Source organism: Sylvia atricapilla, chromosome 14 (genome assembly GCF_009819655.1).
Source record: "Sylvia atricapilla isolate bSylAtr1 chromosome 14, bSylAtr1.pri, whole genome shotgun sequence".
Lineage (NCBI taxonomy): Eukaryota > Metazoa > Chordata > Aves > Passeriformes > Sylviidae > Sylvia > Sylvia atricapilla.
In genome coordinates, this window is record NC_089153.1 from 8,439,984 (window position 1) to 8,465,359 (window position 25,376).

The 25,376-nt window shown below is 40.7% G+C and overlaps 1 protein-coding gene across 2 annotated transcripts in view; it reads right to left on the reverse strand.

The window, feature by feature from the left end:
• Positions 1 to 25,376, reverse strand: part of FSTL4 (follistatin like 4) — a 206,963-nt gene that overhangs the window by 28,863 nt on the left and 152,724 nt on the right. For both annotated transcript variants that reach the window (XM_066328808.1, XM_066328807.1), the window contains exon 6: positions 10,379 to 10,545. In XM_066328808.1, coding sequence (XP_066184905.1) covers positions 10,379 to 10,545 — 167 coding nt within the window. The remainder of the gene's footprint in view (positions 1 to 10,378; positions 10,546 to 25,376) is intronic.

Below are 25,376 nucleotides of genomic sequence, written 5' to 3' on the forward strand. Positions count from 1 at the left end.
ACACATTTGTGGCACTTGAATATGTTGTACAAGCACCCTGCTTAAGAATTTATTTTGATTCATTATTTATTTACTAATTTGAATATTTATTTACCGAATTACAGCTAAGAGAACCACAGCACTGATGGATGTGTGAAGGAGTTTCTCTTGTTACTCCACCAAACTTCAGACTTTCTGCAGCTTCAGAGTGTTGTTTCTATGCAAACTGAGGAGGAGACATTTAAAAACAGTTCATGAGCTGAAAGGATGATTTTTCTGCAATCATCCCCACGTGTGAAGTATGTTAAACTGAACTCTCTTTGAGTAATTTCACTGCAATATTATGGGAAAATTCAACTTTGAGTCAGGGTGGCACAAACCCCGTACAACAGGGTGAACGTTGGAGAGTGGTTCTGCTTATGAAAACACAAGGACTTATTTTCAAAGCCCCAGTGGGCAGCTGGAAGCCAGCCTGCAGCCCAGGGTGTGCAGGGAAAACCCTGCCAGGAGGTCCTGCCTGCTGCCACCCTGGTGACTGGGACAGGTGACAGCAGGTGACAGCTCTCTGCCTCCTCTGCCTTGGCAGAACCCCCCAGGGGGGACACGTGGAACAGGAACATCACTTGGATCTGCTCGCTCGGAGTCAAGAACCTGGATCCTGATTTCTTTGTGCTGGAGGAAGGGAATCCACACACAGAAGTTGTGATGCTGTTCCTTCCCTGCTGCACCCATGGCAGCTCCAGTGCTCTAAGGAACCATCCACAGCCACCTGCTGCTCCCAGCCCCTGCCAAATGCTCAGAGATTACAAGCAGGATTTGTTTGATCAGCTGATGGGCTGATTTCTAACCCCAAACCTTTTGGAGCTTCTTACATCTCACATTTCCTGCCTCTTCAGGGTGCATTTGCTTTGCAGTTTAAACCTTCCTTTCCAGACACCACACTTTGAACATTTTTTGAAGGAAGCTGTGATTCTGCAATGCCAGCTGGCACCTCAAAGAGAAGTAGAGAACAGCCAATCTCCTGCAGTATGGATTGATCTGGCTCTACTTCTGTCAGCTCATGAATCTTCTCCAAAGTCTTCTGTCTGGCACTAAGAAGCATTTTCATGCCTCACCTCTCAGTGGCAGGTCAGCACTGGCAGAAGGGGGAGAATTTTGAGAACTTGCCTAGTTTTTAGACGTTTTAAGGCAGATTGAAAGCAAGCACTGAGAAATGAGAAGTTTACTGGCAGGACACAGCCCTTCCCAAAGCACAGACCTTCACCTGAGAGGGCACAGACATATCCACAATCCTGATTCTGCTGGCTGTGCTGCTTCAGTGGGCAAATGTATGAACAATTACAAAGAATCAGAGTAAATTCATAGATGATCTGAAATCCATTATCTATAATCAAAAGCATCTCAGATATTATTGTCACCTTGGTGCCAGGCATCAATGCTATGGGATAAGCTGGTTAAGTTATCCAATATATTATTACAAATACCTATTCACAAATCCCCCTTTCAAGAATTTGCCTGGTTTTTGGTCCGTTAGATCTTTCCTGAAAGCAAAAATGCATGAGTAACTGCTAACAGAAAAGACACCATCCCTGTTCCAATGGTATTTGTGTGAGACACAGAAAATGCTTGCACTGGAGGGAACTGAATACCAGTTCTTCTAAGTTAAAAGAAACTAAAATTGAGTTTAGATCAATAAAAGCAGGATGGCTACTTTAATGGAATGATTTATAAGGAGTTGTGGAAACAGGACAATGTAACCTTCTCTGTTTAAGCATGTTACTTCCTTTAAAATATCACAGAAAAATATTCTGAATGCTTGGTTTGTGCTCTGTAATTGCCTTTTTAAAGATGATCTGGTTTTTTTTTTTCAATGCATACAAATGTATTAATATAAGTAAAACCCTTTGCACAACCAAAGAGGTGCAACACTACTGTATTAACTTCCTTTCCAAATGTGTTTTTCTTAAAAAGAGGGGCTTATATTGGTAAAAGCACAGTTTGTGACTTTTAAAATCTATTTTAAAAGATTTAAAATCTATTTTAAAAGATTTATGACTTCTGGTGCTTAAAGAAAGTTATTAAAGATGATTTAGGTTAGCACCATATCACCATGTCAGGCATAGAAAGGAATTATCAGCCCTGTATTAGAACCTGCACACACAGTAAATTTATATATAACAACAACATTATTAAGAATTAAAAGTGTTTAGGTGGGGGAAGGAAAAAGTGATTGTGGCATTTAATGTTTAATATCGAACCTTTTGTTGCTACAAAAAGTAGACTGAATTCTCTAACAAATCTGACTTTCTGTGTGTTTATTGCAGCTCACAGTTTCTCATGGTGTCTCCCTGCAGATATAGTTAGTACATTTGGATCTCGCTGTTCCATTTTATATCTATGGATGCATTCTTATGCACAAGCACTTTCTTTGTGTATTTCATAAGGGTGTATTTGGAAGTGCTGTAAAACCCCAAGCCCTGGAGCATTAAGAAATGATGAGTCTTTGATTCCTTAATAGCCTCTAACTCCACATCTTGCAGTCAGGAGTGCTGTGTTGCAGTTGGAAGCTGTGAGATATATTCGGGATGTGTCCCATACCCCACTCCATGCTGCACTGCTGCTGGGAGCTCTGAGAGGCTGCTCAGCTGCTCACAGGCCACTGCCCTGGGCTAACAGGGTGTGAGAGAGCATTGACAGCTGCTGAGCTGCTGCTCTGGTTTGCTGGGATGTGGATGGGGTAGGCAGAGGGAATGGGAATAATTCACAATGGGAAAAAGCAGAGGAAATATTTTCGCATATTTTGACTTAATTTGGATGGCTTTTGCTTGTTAAGCCTCTTCTCCAAGCCATCACAAGATTGAAAGCAGCCAGAGCAGAACAAAAACATCTATAATACTGATGCAACATAATTCTTCTCTCCCCAGATCTATCCCAGCTTTAAAACTGAGTATTTTAGGGCTGTCTGCGTATTTTAGGGAGGCTCAGCAAGTGCTGCATACCCCAGGGAGCTGTTACTGCCCTACTCAGCCCCAGTAATGCCCCACAGTAAATTGAAAAGACATTTAAATGTATCATCCCATTAAGAACAGGCAATCAGAAGAAAGGCAAAAATGTGAGTTCTGAGACACGGTTTTCCTCATTTACCATGGAAGGTGAATTATCATGGAATCATGGAAAGGTTTTGGTTGGAAGTGACCTGTAAGCTCACATGGTCCAAGCCCCCTGCCACAGGCAGGGACATCTTTCACCAGACCAGGTTGCCCCAAGCCCCCTCCAACCTGGCCTTGGACACTTCCAGGCATGGGATGCCTCTGGAATCGATGTGGCTGCTCAGGGATGGGGAATCTCACCATTTTCTTGTGAAGAGGAAGAAAGAGAAGTGATGAAACTAGAGGGAGCCCCCCCATCTAACCCCCCAGAATCATAAGCCCTGCATCAAAGCAGCCAGATAAGGGCAGGGTGTTCATCACCCCTACCTTATGAATTTCATTATAAAGTAATTCTTCTGATAAAAAAAATTCAGAAAGCTGTGCTTATAATTTCTCATAATTGATAAGGTCTACTAGTGGCAGCTGACAAATTGACTTCTCTTTTTTCTGCCTTTTTCAAATAAAAAGTTCTCTGTCCTTCATAAGCTTCTTTCATGTCTTGCATTTACCCTTCAACCAAAGGATTGATTAAACGACCTCAGAATATGTTTTAACTTTTCAAGATTAAAAAAATGCACCACCCTGCATTTTACATTGATAACAGCTTGGTAATCTATAAAATATTTTTTAAAAAGTTGCAAAAAAATAACAAAGCAGATCCTAGAAAATGGATGTATACCTTTTTTTTGCTATAATATTTCCTTTCCTTTCCATCACCACTGATTACCCAAGGCACAGCTTCCTCCCAACATGAGATTTTTCATATTTATTTATCCCATTCCCATTCTAATGCATTCCCTGGTCATGCACTCTGCTGCAGTTCGGAGACACCGTGCTCAGAGATGTGTAAAACATTGCATATTACTTGTAAATCTTGTTCACATTCTGTCTCAAGTGAATTCCAACCTGTGATTGTAACACCACAAATCTCCTGCTCTGACGCCCAGGAAGGAGCAGGCAGAGAGGAGCCCCATTAACCCTGGATGCTGTGATGTCACAGGGGGCAGGGCACGGCCACCCACCCACTTTTTGCCTGTTTCAGATGCATTTTCATGAAGCTTTCTGACATGCCTTGGGGTTGCTCCAACATTTAAAACCTTTTTATTTTTTGTCAAAGTTTCTTGGTTTTTGGGAAGTTTGAAGAGGAATGAGCATAGACACTTATTATATTTAAGGTTAACTTCCAGTTGCTTGAAAAAAAAACCCCAAACTTGACTTCAAACCATAAACAGGAAGAAGAAACAGAAAAGTCAGTCCCACTGACATGAAGCCAGAGATTCCCCACATCCTCAGCTCTCAGGGAGGGCACACTGGCACCAGTCACCCCACAGTATGGCACTATGGTTACACACCCCCTTGCTCAAGCCATTTAAACCCACATGGTGCTTTCAAACCATCCAAGTTAGGTATTGAATGGTCCTAATAAATACTGAGTGAGGGGGGAGGGAGCCCTAAATAAAGTTGATACCCTCTCACCATGATGATTTAGAAGTGTTCATCGCAGAAATAATGGCAGAGGGAATGAAGTTCCCAGAGTGGTTCTTCTCTTCGGAGATTTGCTTTCCAAATATATTATTACTCCTCCTACTAATAATAATTCACTTTATTTAAACCCATTCCATTTAAGCCCTTTTTTCAAGTCCAGGGAAGCTGGAAACCTCCTCCATGTGGTTTCAGTGCCTACTGCCAAAACCAGTCCTGGCAAAAGGGCTTGCTGGTGTCACCAGTTTTCCACTAGAATCGCAAAATAGTTTGGGTTGGAAGGGACCTTAAAGCTCATCTTGCCCCAACTCCCTGCCATGGGCAGGGACACCTTCCACTAGACCAGGCTGCTCCAAGCCCTGCCCAACCTGGCCTTGGACACTTCCAGATGAAGAAAAACAGCATCCTGATCTCACAATCACCAGCAAAGCAGCCAGCATCAGCCAGTTCACACCAAAAAAGCTTGCCTGATCCTCAGTGTCCTAGAATCTCTCTCTGATAATGTTTACAGGATTTAAAAACAAAATGTACCCAAGCATTTAATGAGATTATTATTATGCAAAATCTACAACAATGGCTATCACTTTGGAAATGATTTCTCCTCACTAATGAAATGTCTCTGATCTTTTTTACAATAGATTCATGAGTGATTCATATAAAAATAATACAAACTAAATTAATCATGGGTCCTTAAATCACTTTCTTTGATGCTTTTAATAATTCATTTCTAGAGACAAGCTGAGAACTTATGCTTCATTAATATTATTTGTTCTTGGTTTTACACATCACTTTAGTAATTTATATGGAGAGAAATTCAGCCTTAAGCAAATGCCAGAATACTATTGTAAACACAGCCTGATGGGGCATTAATTTATCTTTTCTTGTTTTTCTGCTCAAAGAACTTAACACAACATAGGACTGCTGGTGAGTCAAAATTTTTTTTGCCTTGAGAATATGGAAATGAACTTTTTAGATAGTTGTGTAATTATAATATAACTAAAAAATGGCTGAGTTTTACATCCTGAGACACTCAGAGATAATATGACAAGGAAAATGAATAGTAGGTACATTCCTAAAAATGCAAGTGGATACAATTTCTGTAATCATCATTATGACACAACGTTATACTTGAGACTATATTCATAATATACTGTCAGTAGTAATTTTGCACTTAACCTCTATTTTAAAACTTGTAAGTACCTTAAGAAACCAGAAGCAATTTTGTAAACTTTGATTTGAAAGAGAAAAAGCTTGGCTCTAAATATGCAACCTTTTGTAACTTGCTCCTATCACTGCATCACTGCAGTATCTAGAACAGCCCAGGGTTTGATCATTTTAATGGCCTAAATTCTATTAGCAGGGAATTAATGGGGTTATTCACACATGAGCTTTTTATTATTTAACAGTGACTCTACATTAAAAACATCAACATGAATACATTGTCTTAATACAGCCTATTTTAATGAGAAAACTAACCCCAGTGACTTCCACTTTAAAGGCTGGCTGTTAGCTTTGAGTTTCAACTATTATACGTGGAAAAAGGACATTTTCATGAATATACATGCAATGTGTATCAGGACAGGTAGGTACAGCTCTTATAAGGGCCATGAGATGTACATGGAGGTGATTTCCCAGGGGATGGGGAACACAAGCAATAAGGCTGTGGTCTGGAGCTCTGTGCCTGTCCCTGGCTGGGATGTTTGGAGAAAGCAAGGCCATGCCATCCTAGCTGACATCAGCAGAAATTATAAACTCTGTATTTACACAATTGGTTATGTAAAGCCTATTTTTGAACTAATGATCCAATGCCAGTGTGAGTTAAAGTGTACAGATTAAAATGAAATGAGTAATGAAAGACACTAATGAGCTTAGGCTGTAACTACCTGCATGACACTTGGTAATTCACCAAATTCTTATCTACCTCTACATCAGATTTGTTTTCTTATGGTAATCTTCTCTTTCACCATGCTTTTGAAGGAGCAACTTATATTTATAAATTTTATCAATTTATGCATGCTTCTCTGGAGATAATGTCAAGTCATGTGAAACAATACCCTATAAATACTATACGAATTTGACTCCATGAGGACTTCATTTTATTTTCAAATTGAGGAATGCTTTCATAATCACATACTTGAGAAAACATATCGCTTGTTCCTAGGAGGTAAAAGTATATTATTTTGAATGATGATACATTTTAACCACTTCACTTTTGTAGTCAGAAATCAATTTATAGCTATAACAATTTTATCAGTTTCAGCTATATTATAGTTATTTTCTGCATGAGAAAAGTTGACGTGACTTTATTAAAGTGGAACTGCAAAGGGACTTGTAATAGATAAATAATATGGATGGGTAATTTATGGAGAAATAATATTCTTATGCTAAAAGCAATCTTAAATGTTTGCAAGAGAAATCGTTTAATTACATGTACCATTAGGACGGCTCTTTTGCAATAGCTTTGTGACAACTCATTAACAGAACTCCCAGAGATAGGACATGACAAATTATTACTAGTTGCTTATGAAAGCTTCTGATTAAGAGAGCAATGAAAAATTATAAATATTTTGCTGCCAATCAAGATATCACATAAAAGTGATTTAACTAGCACAGCTAAACAAGTAGGCTTTATAGCAATCTTCAATCTTTCAGTTCTGTGCAAATTTAGGATTATCTAGGTTTTTGTTGACTGTCTTTGTCCCTCCCAGTATTACCCTGGAACACAGGTTGCCTTCTCAGATCACATTTGTCATGAATCTGGAGACAATAAAGTAACAAAGGACATTTCAGCAGTGCGTTTCCTCTGCTGCTCTCACACCTAGTTGGCAGGATTCTTTTTTTTTTTTTCAGACTTGAGCTTCTAATTTCATTTGATTTCTCGAATTAGCATTTAGAAGAGAAAGAATCTAATTGAAATATAATACTGGGATTTTTCCAAGTGTGTGGTGACTATCCTGCAGGTCTGTATGTGATTAGCAATGTGCCAAGAGCAGGGAGGATTTTCTTGAAGTTAAAAAAGTACAATTAATCTCCTGTTGCACTTCCAATTAGCCAAATTGCCAACCTTATTGTGAAAAGCAGAAATGCAATCGAGTTTCTGCTTGAGGCATACTGAAGGAAAACTGAAGTAACTTAATTAACTGCCTTCAAGTACATTAAGAAACACGGTGCCTTTACTTTCTGCTGTCAATGCCTTTAAATAGATTATTGTTTAATGTGAATGTCTGTACCCACGTGAGGCTGAAGCTTTGAACTGTCTGCTGCCACCCCCTGACCTGAGCTGTTAGGTGTTTAAGAAAAGACCAAGATGAATAGAGGGATGGAGCATCTCTGATATAAGGAAAGGCTGAGAGAATTCAGATCCTTCAGCCTGAAAAACAGGAGGATTAAAGGTGACCTAATTGTGTCCTTACAGTACCTGAAGGGAACCTGCAAGAAAGGTGGAGAGGGGCTTTTAAACAAAAGTGTGTAGTGACAGGACAGTGCAGAATGGATTAAGAGAGAGTAGGATTAGATTAGATATTAGGAAAAAAATCCTCCTTGTGAGGGTGGTGAGGCATTGACATTTCCCATAAAAGCTGTAGATGCCCCATTCCTGGAAGCGTCCACGGACAGGCTGGATGAAGCTTTCTGTGACCTCCTATAGAGGAAGGTGTCCCTGTTCAGGGCAGGGGGGTTGGAATGAGATGAGCTTTAAAGTCCCTTCCAGCACTAACCATTCTGTGGTTCTGTGATAAATAAAAGGCTGCATTTAGCAGCTGAAGGACTGTCCCTGCTGCCACCAAGTGCTTCACACATGCAGGTGCCCATCCTCAGTAGCCAGAGAGTAAACATGCCTGAGCTCAAGCATCCTACATAACACCCATCATGGAAGAGGGAAAACAGAAAATGGCAGGCCCCAAATTGTGCCTCCTCAAGCAATCAGACCAGAATACAGACAGCAGTGTATACACAGAACATAAGAAACTTACACAGTGTAGTTAAAGATGAAAAAGTTGTGGAGGTGTTCATTAGACTAGAAAAGTGGATGTTCACTAGTAGCAGGTGTTACATGACAAACTGATAATGGTCATAGACTGATATGTGACACATTAAAACTGAGGAATAAATATTTTTTTTCTCCTTGTAAAAATCTCAGAGTGCTCTTCTGATACAGTTTCTCCGTGATATACTAGTTGAAACAGATCAAAAAGTGATGTTTTTGCCTGATGTATTACACTCCATGGGAGCGTTGAATCATTCAGGAACCTGTCAGCTCATGTGCAAGGACATAACTCTGCCTCTTAACACAGAATCACCAATGAGAAACAGAATTACTTATAAGCAAACCAGAAATCCACTTGGGCTGATGCCAAATTACATGAGGAACAGGCATTTTGGTCTGAAAGCATATTCAACACTCTGTTTAAAACAGTAGGAGTTGCAAATGAACCCTCAGAGCCAAGTGCCATCAGTCCTTCAATAATGTGGTTCTACTCAGATTCTTGGACTGTCCATTTGTGTCCAGTTCACCTAGGAACTTTAGTTCTTTAAGATTAATGTCATCATAACAAAAATTTCATAAATGTGAGCTAAATACCTGGAATTTTCATTATTTTTGGTCAACAAATCCTAAGACTGCTCTTGAGCCTTCAGAGGCTCTGCTGCATTTCCAAGTCAAGCTCAAAGTGACAAGAAATACAAAAAAATTTAAAAGGCTAACACTTGCTCTGATGAAAAGAAAAAGATGTTTAGATGGCTTTAATTACTGTGTTTGTGCACACAGTAATTACCTATACATGGTGCACATGATTTTCCTGTTAAGGAAGAGTCAACAAATAAAGTACTGAGATGCTGTGTGTATTTCTGTCCCATGTGCTGTAATTTTCACATTTTACTGCAGAAGAATAAACCAAAGATTTTTCCCATTTCAGCAATCCTGGATACACAACAATTTAGGGAGCTATAGCATTGACTGTAACAACTCTGAACTGAGTGGCTATCAAATTAACAAGAACTGAACAAAAATATAAATCAACTTTTGCTGTAGTGTAATTAAAATAAAACCTGATTTACCATGTACTTTAATGCAAATAGAAATGAAATACAGACCATATTTTTTGTACACTACTTCCCACTCTCTCCATAATTAAATGTTATTAAATAAATGAGTAAGTTTATACCATCATTCAGGTATTGTCTTTCCTACCAACTATGACTCACAGATTGGACCAGCACTGTGAATTAAAAGAGATTCATCTTCCTTCCTGCGAGGGCATGGCCACACCCTGCTGAACAATCCCATTTTTAAACTGCTTGTCAGAAATAACAGCCAAGGGATGAGAGAGGAGAATTGACTCAAAGGCAAGTGAAACAGGAAGATCAGAGATAAAACCAGATTACTTGGTTTAAAGAGAGGAGAGATTCATAGCCAACCCTAAATGTTTTGTTTCACGTTCTTAATGAACCTGTTTTGTTGTACTAGGAAAGACACCCAGAGGAGTGAATGGTCTGTAGAGCTTTTTTTCCCCTGAGTTTCAAGGTCTCTGCACCCCAGGTTGCACCAACAAAAAAGCATAATTTCATATATCATATTCCAAGTACTCCTGCTCTCTTCTGCATATATGCTGCTTCGCTTTTATTCCTGGGACATATTCACATACAACCTAAACATTATGGCCACTTTCCATAACCATAAGAAATAAGTTGCACCCTCCAACTACCATCTGTTAAGTGAGGCCATACTCGAGGCCCTGCCCAGAGAAGGGCAGGAGAGGCTCAGGACCTACGTTGATGTCCTCCAGGTCGAGCAGGTTGAGGACGACGCCGTTGCGTTTCCAGACGATGGGAGGGCGCAGCGCCCCGCGGATGCCACAGGTCAGCACAGTGCTCAGCCCCACGGTGATGGTGGTGACAGTGACCCTCTGCTCCTCTGGCAGGCTCAGCTGAACCACCTCTGCAAAGGGAAAACAACAGGGATAGCATCAAACACCACACAGGGAAGCTGCTCTATCGTTAGATTCAGGACGGCTCATGTAACGACACTGATTTCTTCAGAGGGCTTATAGCAAAGTTTATTGAGAGACAGATTCCTTTCATACAGTGTTTCAGTACAATGAATAGGATTGGTCCTTTAGGGCACCACCTTTTTGTAAACATCTCTACCAGTAAACAAGTTGGAAAAACACCAAGGTGTCAGGAGGAGGCTATCTACAGGGATTGTTTATAGGGATTGTTTTGGGTTCCCCCTCATGATTTCTCAGGCCAGACTGAGAGAGTTTTGTCCTTGGCTTTCCCACAGGCTCCAAGGCACTGTCTGGAACCCAAGAATCCATGTTCTGACCACTTTCAGTTCCCACACTGCTCCTCTTCTCCCCTCTCTGACTTCCTTTCTCATTCTGAGAATAACGCTGGAGGACTTTGGCGAGGAAATGGGGTACCTACGCTATACAAAAAACCCCTATAAACCATAAAGACAAGGGACAGACTGAGTCTGTTTCAATCAAACTGCCTGAATCCCTTTCCTGACACATCTTAGCTGTGGCATGAGGGCACTTGGAAGGGTTTTGGCTTCTGTTCTTCTCTTCTGCCAAGGTCAGGATGAATAACACTGGAAATGCCAAGCTCGAGTTCGGACGGAATGTTTATTATATCTTATCTATTTACAGTATTTACAGGCTCACACGCCATGAGCTTAACTAGCAAGTTAGGGAAATGAGGTAAAATGGCCACCTTCTAACTCTTACCAAGGCTATTTAAGAGATAATTACCCAATAACGAAGTGACACCTATATTATTTATACTTTTGACCCAATAATGACCACCAAAGGCCCGCAATGTGGACATTTTTCATCCAATTACAGAAAACCACCGAAAACCATGAAAAAGATGGAAGAAGAAGGTGAAGAAGGACAAAGACAACACCCCAAATCCTCCGTCTTGACTCATATGCATTGCTATACACTAAAACCCCAAATTCTAAGTTTCTAGGATTCCAGCTGGCACTGAGATGGTCAGCTGGCCAGCCAGGTGCACTAGTTTATACAAAGCAGTGAGCAGTAGGAGGGCAAGGAAAGGCTCTCTGGCTTGAGATCATCTGGGCTTGTTTCTCTAAAACATTCTTCTTCAAGTCTTTTAAAAAGGTACAAGAATGAGTCATGATTATTCCTTGAAGAAGAATAATGAAGGTCAGACTGCTGCCACTGAAATACAGATAAACCTAGTTTCAAATTGCCCAAACACTGTAAGTCACCAAGCATGAAAACGTTTACCAAACCCAGCCACATACGGCACCAGGTGCCTTAAAAAAAAAAAAAAAAAAAAGCTTTCTAATATTTTATTTAAAAAAGACCCAGTTATTCTGACTTATGTGAGTCACACAAAAGAAACTCCTGAGGCAGCAGACCTTATGTAAAACCTCACCACCAGCTCTCTGAAACTACACTATGCCACCTTGTTCCCTTCGGGCCAATAACATGAGATGTGGCTGCACCTTTTGCCATGTGTGGTCACACAGAAAGGTCAGATCTGATACCAGAATTACCCTGGACTCAGGTTACCATGATGGAGCATTTTGGCAGCAGTGAGACAAGAGACCAGGTAATCTGGCCACATTCTCCAAGCTCCTGCAGCCACAGCTGTGTCATTCACACGATGGCTTTTGCTTCCTCTCATTCCCAAGCTCTGCAATAAGAAAACTGCATTGTGTGTAAATGATGAAATCTGGTCTTTCAAGGTAATGGACCATTGAGAGGAACAGGGAATGTTCATAGCTGGAGTTACTTTGCTTCATCAACTCTAAAACCTGGGCTGGGGAATGAAACAACCTCTCCCAGTACCAAGGCTCCTCCTTCCTCATGTCCACTGGCAACAACAGCAGTAAAACACAGATGAAAGAGACTGATGCTGCCTCACCCCAAGGCCATGTGCTTTGGGAAAAACCACTTCAAGTGGTGCTGACACTGTAAAATGACATACAGGGCTCAGGTTAATCCCTCCCATGAACTGGTAAAGTTACTCTTCATCCTGTCCACTTACCTCACAACTCATCCCACACAAGATATGAATGTCACTTGCATGGAATAAAAATGAAAAAACCCTCAGTTTTGACAATCACAAGCACAATTTTCCATCTTTTCACATATTGCCTAATTGAAAAATTGCTTTAACATCTCTTGAGTAGCAAACCTCTTAAATCTGTCACTAAAACACTCAGTCTATTTCAGCAGCCTTGGGCAGCCTGGACAGACTCAGTGCTCTGGAATAGCAACTGATTGAGAAGAATTAGTGCAAAACCTGCTTGTAAAAACATACTCCAACAGCCTGGCATCCCTTCTCTTCTGCTTCTTCCACAAAGTTTATGTGTCACAAAGTGTATGCACCATTGTGGATCTGAGGCTGACTTTGGGCTGCAGGGTCCAAAGCATTGTTGTGTCTGCCAGCAGCGAGCATTTCTCCCACTTAAAATTCCCAGCACTGTTTCAGGAAGAGTAGAAGCTGTTTTAAATAAAAGGTAACTATAGTTTTGACAGATGGTTGATCGAAATTAGGAATGTTTGACAATGTGGTGCTACTATTCGTGTTATGAGGGCTCCCAGAGGCATTACATGAGAAGACTGACACAGTTTGACCATCAAACCTTAAAAATCAAAAGGGGAGATGAATTGGGAAGGAGAACATTACCCATTCAAGATTACTGAGCAGGCAGCAACTAATCTGGGAAGACATAACACATGACTAAATCACACTGCCTTCAGGTGCCTTCTGGATGTGGCAATTCAGGGGCATTGGGCCATAGGAATAGAGATATCCCGGGGAACCACTGAATGGTTTGGGTTGGAAGGGTCATAAATTACCATCTTTGCAACCCCTGCCGTGGGCAGGGACACTTTTCACTAGACCAGGCTGCTCCAAGCCCCATCCAACCTGGCCTTGAACACTTCCAGGGATGCAGAGTCCATCCCACCATGCTCATCCAGCTGCCTGAAGCATGTAAACAGCACACAGGGGCTAATAATGTAGTTATTTTCTACATAATGAAGAGCTTTTTTTTTAATGAATAAAATATTTGGAGTGCACTTGACAGGATAAAGAACTGATAATTACAATAATTTGTAGCATGCAGTAGGGCTAATGAGGACAGCTCATCTTGAGGAGAAATGAAATAAAGGGCCATTCATTTACAAGACAATTGTTTTTTCATCATACTGCTGTTTTCTTTAATTCCTTCTGCTGTTTTTCATGGTGCCTTGAATTCCCTGGCTCATGCTGGGCTTCCATAAGCTCCTCCTTCAGCAATGCTTTTTCAGTGTTCTCTTGAAGTTGAATTTAAGGCTTCCTGCCCATCTAACAAACAATTGCTAAAGAGGCTCTGGCTTTTCCTTTTTAGAAGCACACTAATGAAAAACACATTAGCTTTTAATTAAGAAGACACCTTGCACAGCTGCCTTTCTTGGATGAACCATATGAGGCCAAGAGATGAGCTTTTTATGTTAAAGCATGTAATTAGCACAGACCACTTTAACAATACAAATACACTGCTTTTTAGAGTATTTCTATGGAGTATATTTGACAGCACCTTATTACCAGTACATTTGAGGGACTCTTATTAACAGTTAAAAGCCTTTCTAGTAATACAGAATTACTTTGTGTGGTTTCAGTTATTGCTTTTTTGTTTTCAACAGAAAAGATTTCCTTATACAAGCAGGTGTATTGGGGAGGAAACAGGACTCCCTAAGATGATGCAAGAGGTGAGGTTTTTCAAACTCTTTTAAAAGACTCAATATTGTATTAAGTTATAGAGCTTAGACACTGCTGCTATTGGTTTATGTGGAAAAATTATTCAAGTCACCATAATGATTTTGTGTAGAGTTTCTAGATTAAATATTGAACACTGTTCATTTTATTTTTAAAAACCTTTAGGAGATAAAAGAATTTTTACCACGGGCATAAAACTGAACAGAACAAATAGGCAATATTCAAAGGGTGCTCATTTGCAGAAGAACATAAATTGGAATGGAGTTTGGTCCTAAAGTCAAGCAATGTTAAGTTCATTTGGAAATCCTGCAGGATGATGCATACAAACCATTTTTCTACATTACATAGGTTCAGCTATGGAAACTATCAGTCTTCAACATATTCATACTATCAGTCCTTGCTGACCATAGCTAACAAGTTGGGTCAAACCTGATATTCTTCTTTGGGATTTCAGCTGAAATAGCTCCTCAGATTATTCCAGCTGGAAATAAGTTCCTGTTAACTATTCTGCCATCAGAGAGAGATGCTATCATCAGAGAAAGGGATGCTATCATTCTTTACTCAATTTTTAATGGTTCCAGACAGAGGTAAAACCTTCGTAAAAAAAATTCCTTACAAAGGAATTGGTGTAAGCACGTGCCTGTGCATCAGAGGACCAGGACTAACCCCTGATCACGCAGATGGGAGACACTAAATGTGGAACAAAATCAAGGTCAGTGAAAGGCAATCAGGACACCACAAACCCTCCATTGGTGATGGCAGCAGCTCAGTGCCTGGACACTGTGTGGTCCAGGAATTAGGGCAGTGCCACCTCCAGGCCATCTGCCTTATTCAGGAGGGTAAGGGGACCCCTCCCTGCAGGCTGGGGGTTAGTGCCAAGGGGTTATTCAGGGCAGGGACCACTCTTGTCCATCCTCTCCCACCTTTCCTGCCTGGTATGATATTCAGCCTGAAGCACTAAGCACCTTTGGTGACCCAGCTGTCACCATCTTGATGTTCTTACATTAAATTTCTTGCAATACCAGGTCCCACAGTGACATGTGAGAATGTGAAGTCTTCGTAATTCCTTACCTTGTAAAAAAGTGTCAAGATATCGCTGAACATTTTCCTCTGTCCCTCCTCCTCTCCAGTGCTATTTAAGGTGCTAAGCTGGAGCTACACTGCACCTTCACAAGCTCTGAATACTAATGCAGCAGGTATTACCTGTTGTGATGGTTTATCATGGAAATCTTTTTATCTGCTGTCATTTGCAGCCCACCAAAGGCAATCATAATTTCACAATGAAGACATGTATAATTGAGGTCATTACAGGGAGCAACCAGGAACAAACATCTATGGAGAAAATCCCAGTGATGTAGCACTGTGTGGAGATAATTTACATAGCAATGCTGGGCACCTGCCTTTGCTTGTGCTGCACTACCTACAGAAACAGATTTCCCACTTTAAATGGTGCTTAATATCATTAATTAGATCTGTTCCCTTAAATCTAAAGAAAATACACATTTTAATGCACTGTAGCCATCTTTAATCACTGCTACTGTTGTTCATGGATATCTTGTCTTGCTGAAACAGAGTATCATAGAATTGCAGAACGGTTTGGGTTGGAAAATCATCTCACTCCAATCCCTCGCTGTGGTCAAGGACACCTTGCACTAGACCAGATTTCTCCAAGCCCCATCCAGCCTGGTCTGGAACATTTCCAGGGATGAGATATCCACACCTTCTCTGAGAATCCTGTGCCAGGGCCTCACCACCCTTACAGGGAAGAATTTCCCCATGATATTTAATCTACTCTCGTTCCATTGCTTAGATCCTGCTTATGAGACAAGGCAATCATTTTTTAATCCCATAACTCATCCTCAGAACGGAGACAATGAACCAAAACATAGCCTTGTTTGATGTTCAACAGGTGAATGACTTTCAAACAAAGTCTCCAGCACTGATTTCTTGCCTCCAAATTAATGCAAAGACCTGTTGTTTGTGGACTGAAGCATGGGTAACACAGCCCTAAATAAAGTTTCTCCAGCAATGGTTCAAGTCAGGGGTGATTTAATGGGATGGAAACTTTACTGTCTACTTAATTCCACAAGTCCTGCAGCTGTGTTTATGCACTGCATTAGTAAAATCTGTTTATTGCCTTGTGGCCATGAAGGTCAGTGGTGATTTCAGCATTTGTTTCAACAGAAAAAAAAGGGCTCTCTAGCTGAACACACTTTCAGGTGAGGAGCTAATTGAATCAAGAAAATAAAAACAATTAATAGAACACAGTTAAAACCAGGATGTCAGTGATTCAAGAGATGAGGTCCCCATGGTTGGCATGCATGAATCCAGTTTACTGACTACAGAGCTCAGTATATATACCTTTTCAGCTATGGCTAAAATTAGCAACAATCACATCTCTTAGTCACATTGTTAATGATAGCTTTGCACAGACTCACACAGGCATGTATGGCCCTGCATGATTTGTCCCAAACAAAGCACACCATTATCTTTTGGTTCCTCTTCCAGGGTTCTGTGGCTTTCCAGGGTTTGTGGCCCACCAAAGTCAGCACATCTACTTCTGTAACCAGGTGAACAGTAGTCTGAGTTCTGCCTTCCAGCTGTATTCCCATACAGGGTATACCTTTTATAATTACTCTCTTCTCCAATAATTTTGATGAGATGCATAGAGTTTGGAGAAGTCTTAGACCCTCTTAAAGCTGAGCCAACTGCAGCTCTAATTGACTTTAAAATGACCGTGTTATATGTGAGATGCATTTCTATACATGCAGCTGAAGGTGGAGTTTGGCCAGCCAAGGAAGGACTCTGGTGATACTGTTGGGGACACACTGGGGTGGGATGTCATCTGGTTAGTCACAGCAGGGAGAGGCTAAACACAATGAAGGGTGATTCACACTGGGTCTGAATCTGTAAAACATGGTATAGTATGCTTATAAATTACTCACATTACGCCTTGATTTAGTTTTTACCCTACTCTATAGACCAAATAATTAATAACAACCTCAATACAACAATCACCCTGGGTTTGCATGCCTTTGCAAAGCTCTCCCACTGGCTGTTTTATCTTCAGAAAAAACATTGCCATGCCATCACATTTTGCTGGTTATTAAGGCTCAACAACCTGGTCCTACCCAGACACATTTGACATCTTCTCACCTGCCCAGAGTCAGGTGAAAGGATAATCCATCACCCAGAGAAAAAACTCCATTTTCTGAATGCCAACTTAGAATTAGAGGAAAGCCAGTCATGCTACTAGAGTTGTTTATGTTATTAATTAACAACCTTAGAGTTGTTAATGAACATGATTAGAGTTGTTCACAATTAATGAACCCAGAGAATTCCTACAGCTCCTACATCAGTTCAGTGCAGGTGACTGGGATGAGGCTTCTGGCTTTATAACCTGTGAAAAACACCACCAGGAAGTGGCTCTGCCTCTGGCCACCCTTGGTGTGACCTACCAATGTCCTGCTGTCACTGGGGGACATCTCAGGAGCTCAGTGTCCCTCAAAAAGATTTACCTCTACGGACTGCAAACTTAATTAATGGGAACAAGAAAATTACTTATAAAGCTGAGTAGAAATGTTTATATCTCAGCTTTATTTTGTAACTGCAATAATTCAGGTTCTTAACATAATTTATAAATCCTCAGGAGCTTTTGTGGGCTACTTCAGAAAGCATTTTATTGTAAATTCTCTACTAAATTACCAATGCTGCTTAAAAGTCATAAAAATGCATGATTCTGTATCTAGCAGAATTTAGTACCTGGAGCACTCTTCTGTCATTACTCTTGATGGCCACAGGCTATGACTCCCTGAGATAGGGCCCAACCTCATATTTGAAGCTAAACCAGGTCATATTGTGGAATTCAAAATATATGTGTGCAAGTCCCCACGACACTCAGCTCTGGTGTGGTGGTAAGGACGCTGCCTCTCATCCCTGCCTAGCCCATGTCACCGTGACTTAGAGCAAATGTAAGGGAAAAACAGCTATTGAAATAATTAAATACTATGATACCTTTTATTCTTCTTCAGCGACTGAGCCCATTTTGTGCTATTGATGACATTTCATAGAATGGTTTGGGTTGGAATAGACCTTCAAAGCTCAACTTGTCAACCCCTTCCCACGGGCAGGAGCAACTTCCACTAGACCAGGTTGCTCAGAGTAGTTGATTGTTTATATAATGAGAATATGCTGCAGAAAATAAAGCGTAACTTCAAAAACATATTTAATGTCAGAGTCTGGGCCAGCTTCTAAGGGGATTAGAGCTTCACTCAGACCCCACTGTCCTGGTTCTATGAAATACCTGTATATTCCCCTCTGAAAGAGTGAAGAGATGCTCCAGGGGAAGATGAGCATCATTTCCAGTTGGATTTGACAGCATTTGAGGATAAATTCAGATCTCTAAAACCTCAGATTTGGAGGCTGGTGCCACATCTGAGAGGGTGCCTCCATCTCCTTCTGAGCCCACTTGGGACCCTGGCTCACCCTGCCTGCCTTGGTGATCTGCTCCCAAGAACTGACTGGAGAGAATCTTCAGGTGAGTAATTTTGAGCCATCTGCACTGGAAATGTCACATCTGGAGATCCAAGCTCTGTTCGAACAGCTGCTTAAACAATTATCTAAATTATATACAAAGTCCTCAAAAAAATCACACATATTTAAAAAAAGAATTCCAGCTCTCCCATAGGAATTTGTATCAAGCATATTCACATTGCTAATAAATGTGCTAAAAACTGTTTATAATTGACTTTTACCCAAACACAGCTTTCCTATGTACTTTATCCTAATGATCAATTTGTTTTCCATTTTTTTAGAAGAAAACAAGCAACAGACTTTCCATCACAAAACCCCATCACTGTCCTCCTGCTACTAATCAGAGGGAAAACATTGAGTTTGTGCAGGAAGGGATAATTAATTCATTCTTAAAAGTACATGAATAAATATAAGTTGTTCAGTGCTTAATTGTCTAATCTCCTGAGGGTAGTGATTGATTCATTATGTAAATAGGCATAAGTAGTCTATTTTAGAGAAAAGTTTACATAAAAGCATTTGTTTTTATTTTAAATTTTTATTTCCTACAGATAGAGAGCAATGTTGATATGATTAATTTCTGATAAAATATTCCCATGCTGTACCAAGAGTGTCCTGCTGAGACTGTAGCAGCCATGCATTTCCCCAGCCAATTTATTAATCTGAAAAATAAAATTGCTAATGGTCTAACAGGTTCTCAGAATTCCTCAGGGAGTCACAGAATCACAGAATGGTTTTGTCTGGAAGGGACTTTAAAGTTCATCTCATTCCACCATCCCTGCCCTGGGCAGGGACCTTCCTCTATCCCAGGCTGCTCCAAGCCCCATCCAACGTGGCCATGGACACTTCCAGGGATGGGGCAGCCACAGCTGCTCTGAGCAACCTGTTTACAGGTTTAGAAATGTAAAGACTTGTCTCTTTTTCTTAAAAATAGCCAAAATCACACTACAAGGTCTTCCTCTGCCTCTTTCCAAATAACTGTGGGAGAGCAGAATTAAAATCTCTCACTGACCCCACCAAAAAATAAAGAACATTATGAGTTTTTGGGGACAGAAGGGCTGCAGCTGCTCTTTGAGTTTCACATCTTCTATCCTACTGGAACTGTAAGACACAATAAACATCAGTTTTTTATTGCCACAAAAGCAACAGTCGTCTCTTTTAAAAGGTTTATTTCAGTATTTTTAGGAGTTGAAAAGTTTCTCCTAATTCAGAAATTCCTTAGCTTTGAGACTGAGAACTCTTTAGCACAGGCAGGTTCTGTCAAACCAACAAGACTTTGAACAGCCACTACCAATATTGAAACTACGATATTTCAGAGTTTCAGAACAAAAAAAAAAAAAAAAAATAAAAAAACAACCCACAAAATCACTAAAGTTATTTCTGTAACTTTTCTAAGTGACAACAGCTGAACTGATTTATACCTAATTTAAGGCAGAAGAAGATAGCTTCTGGTGGAGGATGGGCATGCCAAGTTTCTCCCTGGAGTGAATTTTTATGGATGCTCTATAAAGCCCTAGGGTTTATCATGGAAATACTGTCAGAACATTAAGTTCAACATGACTCGTGGGAATCACTAAGATGTGTACATAAATCACTTCAAATATAGAGACACGTCAGGCCATGGGATATTTGAGGTTCCAGAAACACTCACATGTAATAGAAAACCCCTGAGTCATCAAAAATGGCTTTATCAAACTGCTCTAATCTTTCACTCTCTGTCCATTTTCCTTTGAGTTCCCAGCCAGCATCAGGCAATGAATCTGATACATGGAAAAATGGATGAACCAGAAAACAAGGATCCTAGAAACCAACCTCACATTTCTTCTAAACCTCAGATTAAGAGTTTGTGAAAAAAATCCCAAGCATTTAAAATGAAGCATGCATATTTCTTTCATATTCCCACATTTATTGTGCTCATAAACAACCAAAGTAGGGAGAACACACCTTTGGAGTTGTAAATAAACATTAGGAACGTTTTTCATGGAGCTTTCATTGCTTTCTATGGATGACTGCAAATTTAGCTGTGGTGATTATCTGGATTTTGCATCTTTCCTGACTACAGCTATGTTCAGGATGCTTAATAAATGCAAGGACTCTGCTCTCCTGTGCTCATGCCAATTCCAAGACAGAACCTGACATACTTCAGGTTGGATGGGGTTTGGAATAACTGGTCTAGTGGAGGGTGACCCTGACCATGGTAGAGGGGCTGGAACTTCATGATCTTTGAGGACCCTTCCAACCCAAACCACCTGTGATGCATTTCTTCTCCTCCTGAGGTGCTGCTGGTCCTGCCCTGGGAGGTGACCAGTTGAATGTGTGCTGCAATGATGTACCAATCTCGAGATGGCACAAACAGCACAAATTTAGCCAGTGGGGATACAGCAAAGTTGTTCTGCAGCAACATTTACCCAGCAAACATCTTGCATTTTCAAAACACATTAGTTGGTAAAACCTTCGGCATCAGCACTCTCACCATGTCCTTCCCTTGTTCAGAACCACCTGACTGAAGTTTAGGAGAAAGTCAGGAATGTGCAGAGAACCAGCAAAGAACCAGGTAATTCAATAACATTTCTTTCTGTAGAGGACGGTGCAGGGAAAGCAGAAAGCAAAGAACAGTTCCTAAAGAAAATCCCTGGTTTCCTGCTATCAACAGGAAACACAGCATTGTTTGCTGTGGGTGGGTTTTGTCCTGCTTAAACACTTCTCTGCAGAAACCCCTGCAGAGAAGACCCTTTAACTGGGTAATCTGTCACAGCTCCAGGGCAATGCTGGGCAGGCAACTGGGACATTGAGACAAGATTTGGAATCAAGGTGGACGACTAAAAGGTTTGGAAGGGACCAGTAAGGAATGGGTAAGTACAGCCACCAAGGTGGCTTCTTCAGTGGAGTAGAATTCTTTGCAAAGAGCTCCAGAGAGAGTGTCAAGCTTTAGTCACAGCAGGACAAGCAGATTTAGTTTTTGTCTAGACAGTCAAACCCTACTCTGCCTCAGTTTCCCCCATATGAAACCTCTCCAGGACATTCTAGGAATAAGGTGTCTAAAAAGATTTCTTGGAACCATGATAATAGGGGTCACACAAATACCCAGAAGCATGTTGGATTTCTCATTAAAGCCCCTCCAAGGTTCACAGATAAAATCCACATATAAAACTGAAATTTAATTACACAAAAAATACTTCAAAGCCGAGATTTGAAGTCTTTGCTGCAAGAAACTTGAATTCCAGTAAAAAATGATAAATGCTGCATCCTTGAAAGTAATAGGAAAAACAAATCACCCAGACTACCATATTAAAAAAGCATATTGAAAAGCAAGATATGCTGGCAAAATGTGGCCAGTTGTACTTTGTGTACCAGCCTGACAGTAGTGTCTTGAAACTTTTACATCTGCAGAGCAAAATGATTTATGGAAGCTGTTCTTTATCATTCAGACTTATAAGTCTTATGTCACATAAAACCCCCTGGCACTAGAAGAACATTCTGATTGTGATGGGAAGTAGCTGCAGGAGTGGGGAGCAGTGACAGCCTCCATCACCTGGGCTGCCCAGCACCCTTCTCATTCTGTTGGCATACACCAGGTTTGCACAGAACAGACAGGACTTAGTTAGAGGACAGCTATTCAACAATTTTATTTTTCTTATCTTATATCCTCAACCTTATTTTCAACTATTCAAATGCAGCTCTGGAGGTAGAAATGATTCATTGCTCCCTGGATTTTCCTGTAACACCCTTCACCATTAAATTGTCTTCAGAAATGCTCATGAGCACCTTTGACATGTTTGCTTTAGCTGAGTTATGTGGCCTCAGAGAGAGATTATTTGCCATAAAGAACTTTTTTAGCCCTTCTGCCTTATTTCTGCTCAGCCTGCTCCCAGTTCTGATCTGTCCAAAATCTCCCATTCCTGCTGATTCAGTTACCCCACCTCACTGACTGGGACTGACAGCCCTCAGAGTCATCCCATGGACAGCTGGTGTCCATCTCCCTTCCCCACAGCCACAGCAGAGCTCTTGCATCACCTCTGGATTTGATGCCTCCCAGGTCCAGCAGAGGCTGATGGAATAAAGCATGGTCTGGTCCTGCTCCTGCCTCTGCAGGGACAGCCTGCACCACTTCTTACCAAAAGAATTTCCCCGCCAAAACTCAAGAAGCTTTTCCCTGAGTTTTCATCACAGAACTTGGCCCCACTTGGGCTCTGCCAACCCCTCCAGTGCTCAGCCCACCTCTGCTCTCCAGACCTCAGCCTGCTTCAGTGTTTTATAAATTCTTCCAACCAACAGTATTTAAAATCATAGAACCATAGCACCACAGAATGGTTTGGGTGGGAAGAGACCTCAAAGAGTATCCAGTGGGCAGGGACACCTTTCACCAGACTAGGTTGCTCCAAGCTCCATCCAACTTGGTCTTGAACATTTCCAGCAACTGGGCAGCTACAGCTTCTCTCTAATGGGCACACTTCCATTCCTTCTCCCTATAAAAATGGTCTTTTTTCCTATATTTTAATTGTTTCCTTCTCAATTGCTACCAATTTTATCTTGTTATCTCTTTGTGTGTGACATTAAATGGCTCTGTGCTACCCATACAAGCGATTGAAGTCCACAGCACAGAGATTTCTCTTGTACTAAAAGAATAGGATCCTAGAGCTCACCATTTTGGTGAGGGCTGTTAATATTGACTTTTTAGGCTGACTGCAGTAGATACATGCCTTGTTTACATTTAATGATCACAAATTAAAATCAGCTCAATGAACTGAACATTTGAGGAATGTGCAGTGCACTATATATAATGAATTACTGTTGATTAACTCTATACATTAAATATAAACACAATCTTTAAATATATATTTAATTTAAAACAGACCAGGAACCTGGTGGGCTAAATGAAAGACTATTTAATGCTAAGTTATTTGCCAGCATAGCCACCATATGCCAAACACCACAAATAACAGTATTCATCACATCAAGAGTCTGGAGACAGTTTCTTTTTAAGATCTTTAGCATAGCACTCATCACAAATATTGTCAGCCAGATGCTCTGTTTTTCCAAGAAATAATGCATGTTAAATGTGAAAAAGAGCCCAGAAATTCTTTCAGAATGCATGACCGTGTGCCCATCCCAACAACCATATCACAGAAATGGTTCAATGGTGTCCATCCTCAGAGATGGTTCCTGCCTGAACACGAGCCTTCCTCACCACCTGCTCCAGCCAGGCCTTCCTCTGTGTCTCCTTTATGCAGAGACACAGAAACAACACCCACAATATATTTATTTACTCACCAAAGTTCAGATACAAATTAGTAAATCATAAAGAGCCAGAACATCAGCCCTGATGACTCAATTGCTTTTGAAGTATCTTATTTAATTATGTTAAAACTTGGTGACAGGAAAACTACTGAAATCAACATTTAAGTGTAGTTACTGCTCAGAATGGTAATGCTAAAGTTAAAAAATTTCCAGTGCAAAACCCTTAGCCAATACAAGTATTAATAAGATCAGTGGTTGGCTTGTAGATGCCAGTATTTATTACCCATTGTATAAATCATGGCTTTGCTAATGAAATGATTTTCACAAACATAACATGACATTCATTCACTAAGATCTAACACATACCTGCAGGGCATGCAGTGAAAAGCCTTCTGCTGTGTTTTAATTGATGTATAGTCCTTTGTGGCATATACCCCTTCAGAGTAATCTTAAATTCCGCATTTTTAATTGGATCAACTGTGTTATTATTAATTTGGGTAAACAATTAATGGTAATTTATGGAGCTATTATTTCATTAGTCCCCATGCTGTTACAGTGCCACACATGATGCCTGACAAGGTTTGGTTTGGATTCTATATATGAGCCACAGACATCAAAAGGACCCAGTCATGGCCGGGGCTTCACAGGGCAAAGCTGTGTTCAAAAATAGGACAATATGACAGCTACGGCTGCTCTGTAAGCTGCACAGATAAATTAGCCCAAACAAACACCAACTCCACCAGCCTGAGGTCCTCAGAGAATAGAAGTAAAGAAGTCCCCAGATATGATAATGATAGGATGGATTCAAATTCAAAAGGAACCTCGGCCAATCCCATTGAACCATGAATGCACCCATATCATTGGCCAGTGAGCTGGGTGGAGCTAAGGCCCCAGCCAATCAGGTGTGTAAGCATAGGAAATTTGAATAAAAGAGGACTCCCAACAATAAATTTCAGCTGTTGCTGCGTGGACATCAGTGTGTTATTGTCGCTTGCCTGTTTCTGAAACTGTGACACAAAAATGTATTGAAAGTATTTTAGAAATGCACTTCATGCCCTAGAGAGCTGCAATGAAAATATGCAACAAAACCAGAAGATGGAATGGGAAATCAAGGCATAATTCAGGAAAATGACTTGTGTTGAGCAGAGCAAATCTTGTCTCCCTACTCCTGAGCTGCACTGACAAACTCCTAATAATGTCATAAATTAGTGTGGGAAAAATTGTTTCTTCTTGCTGAATCCTGGTTTCATTTCTTTTCACTCT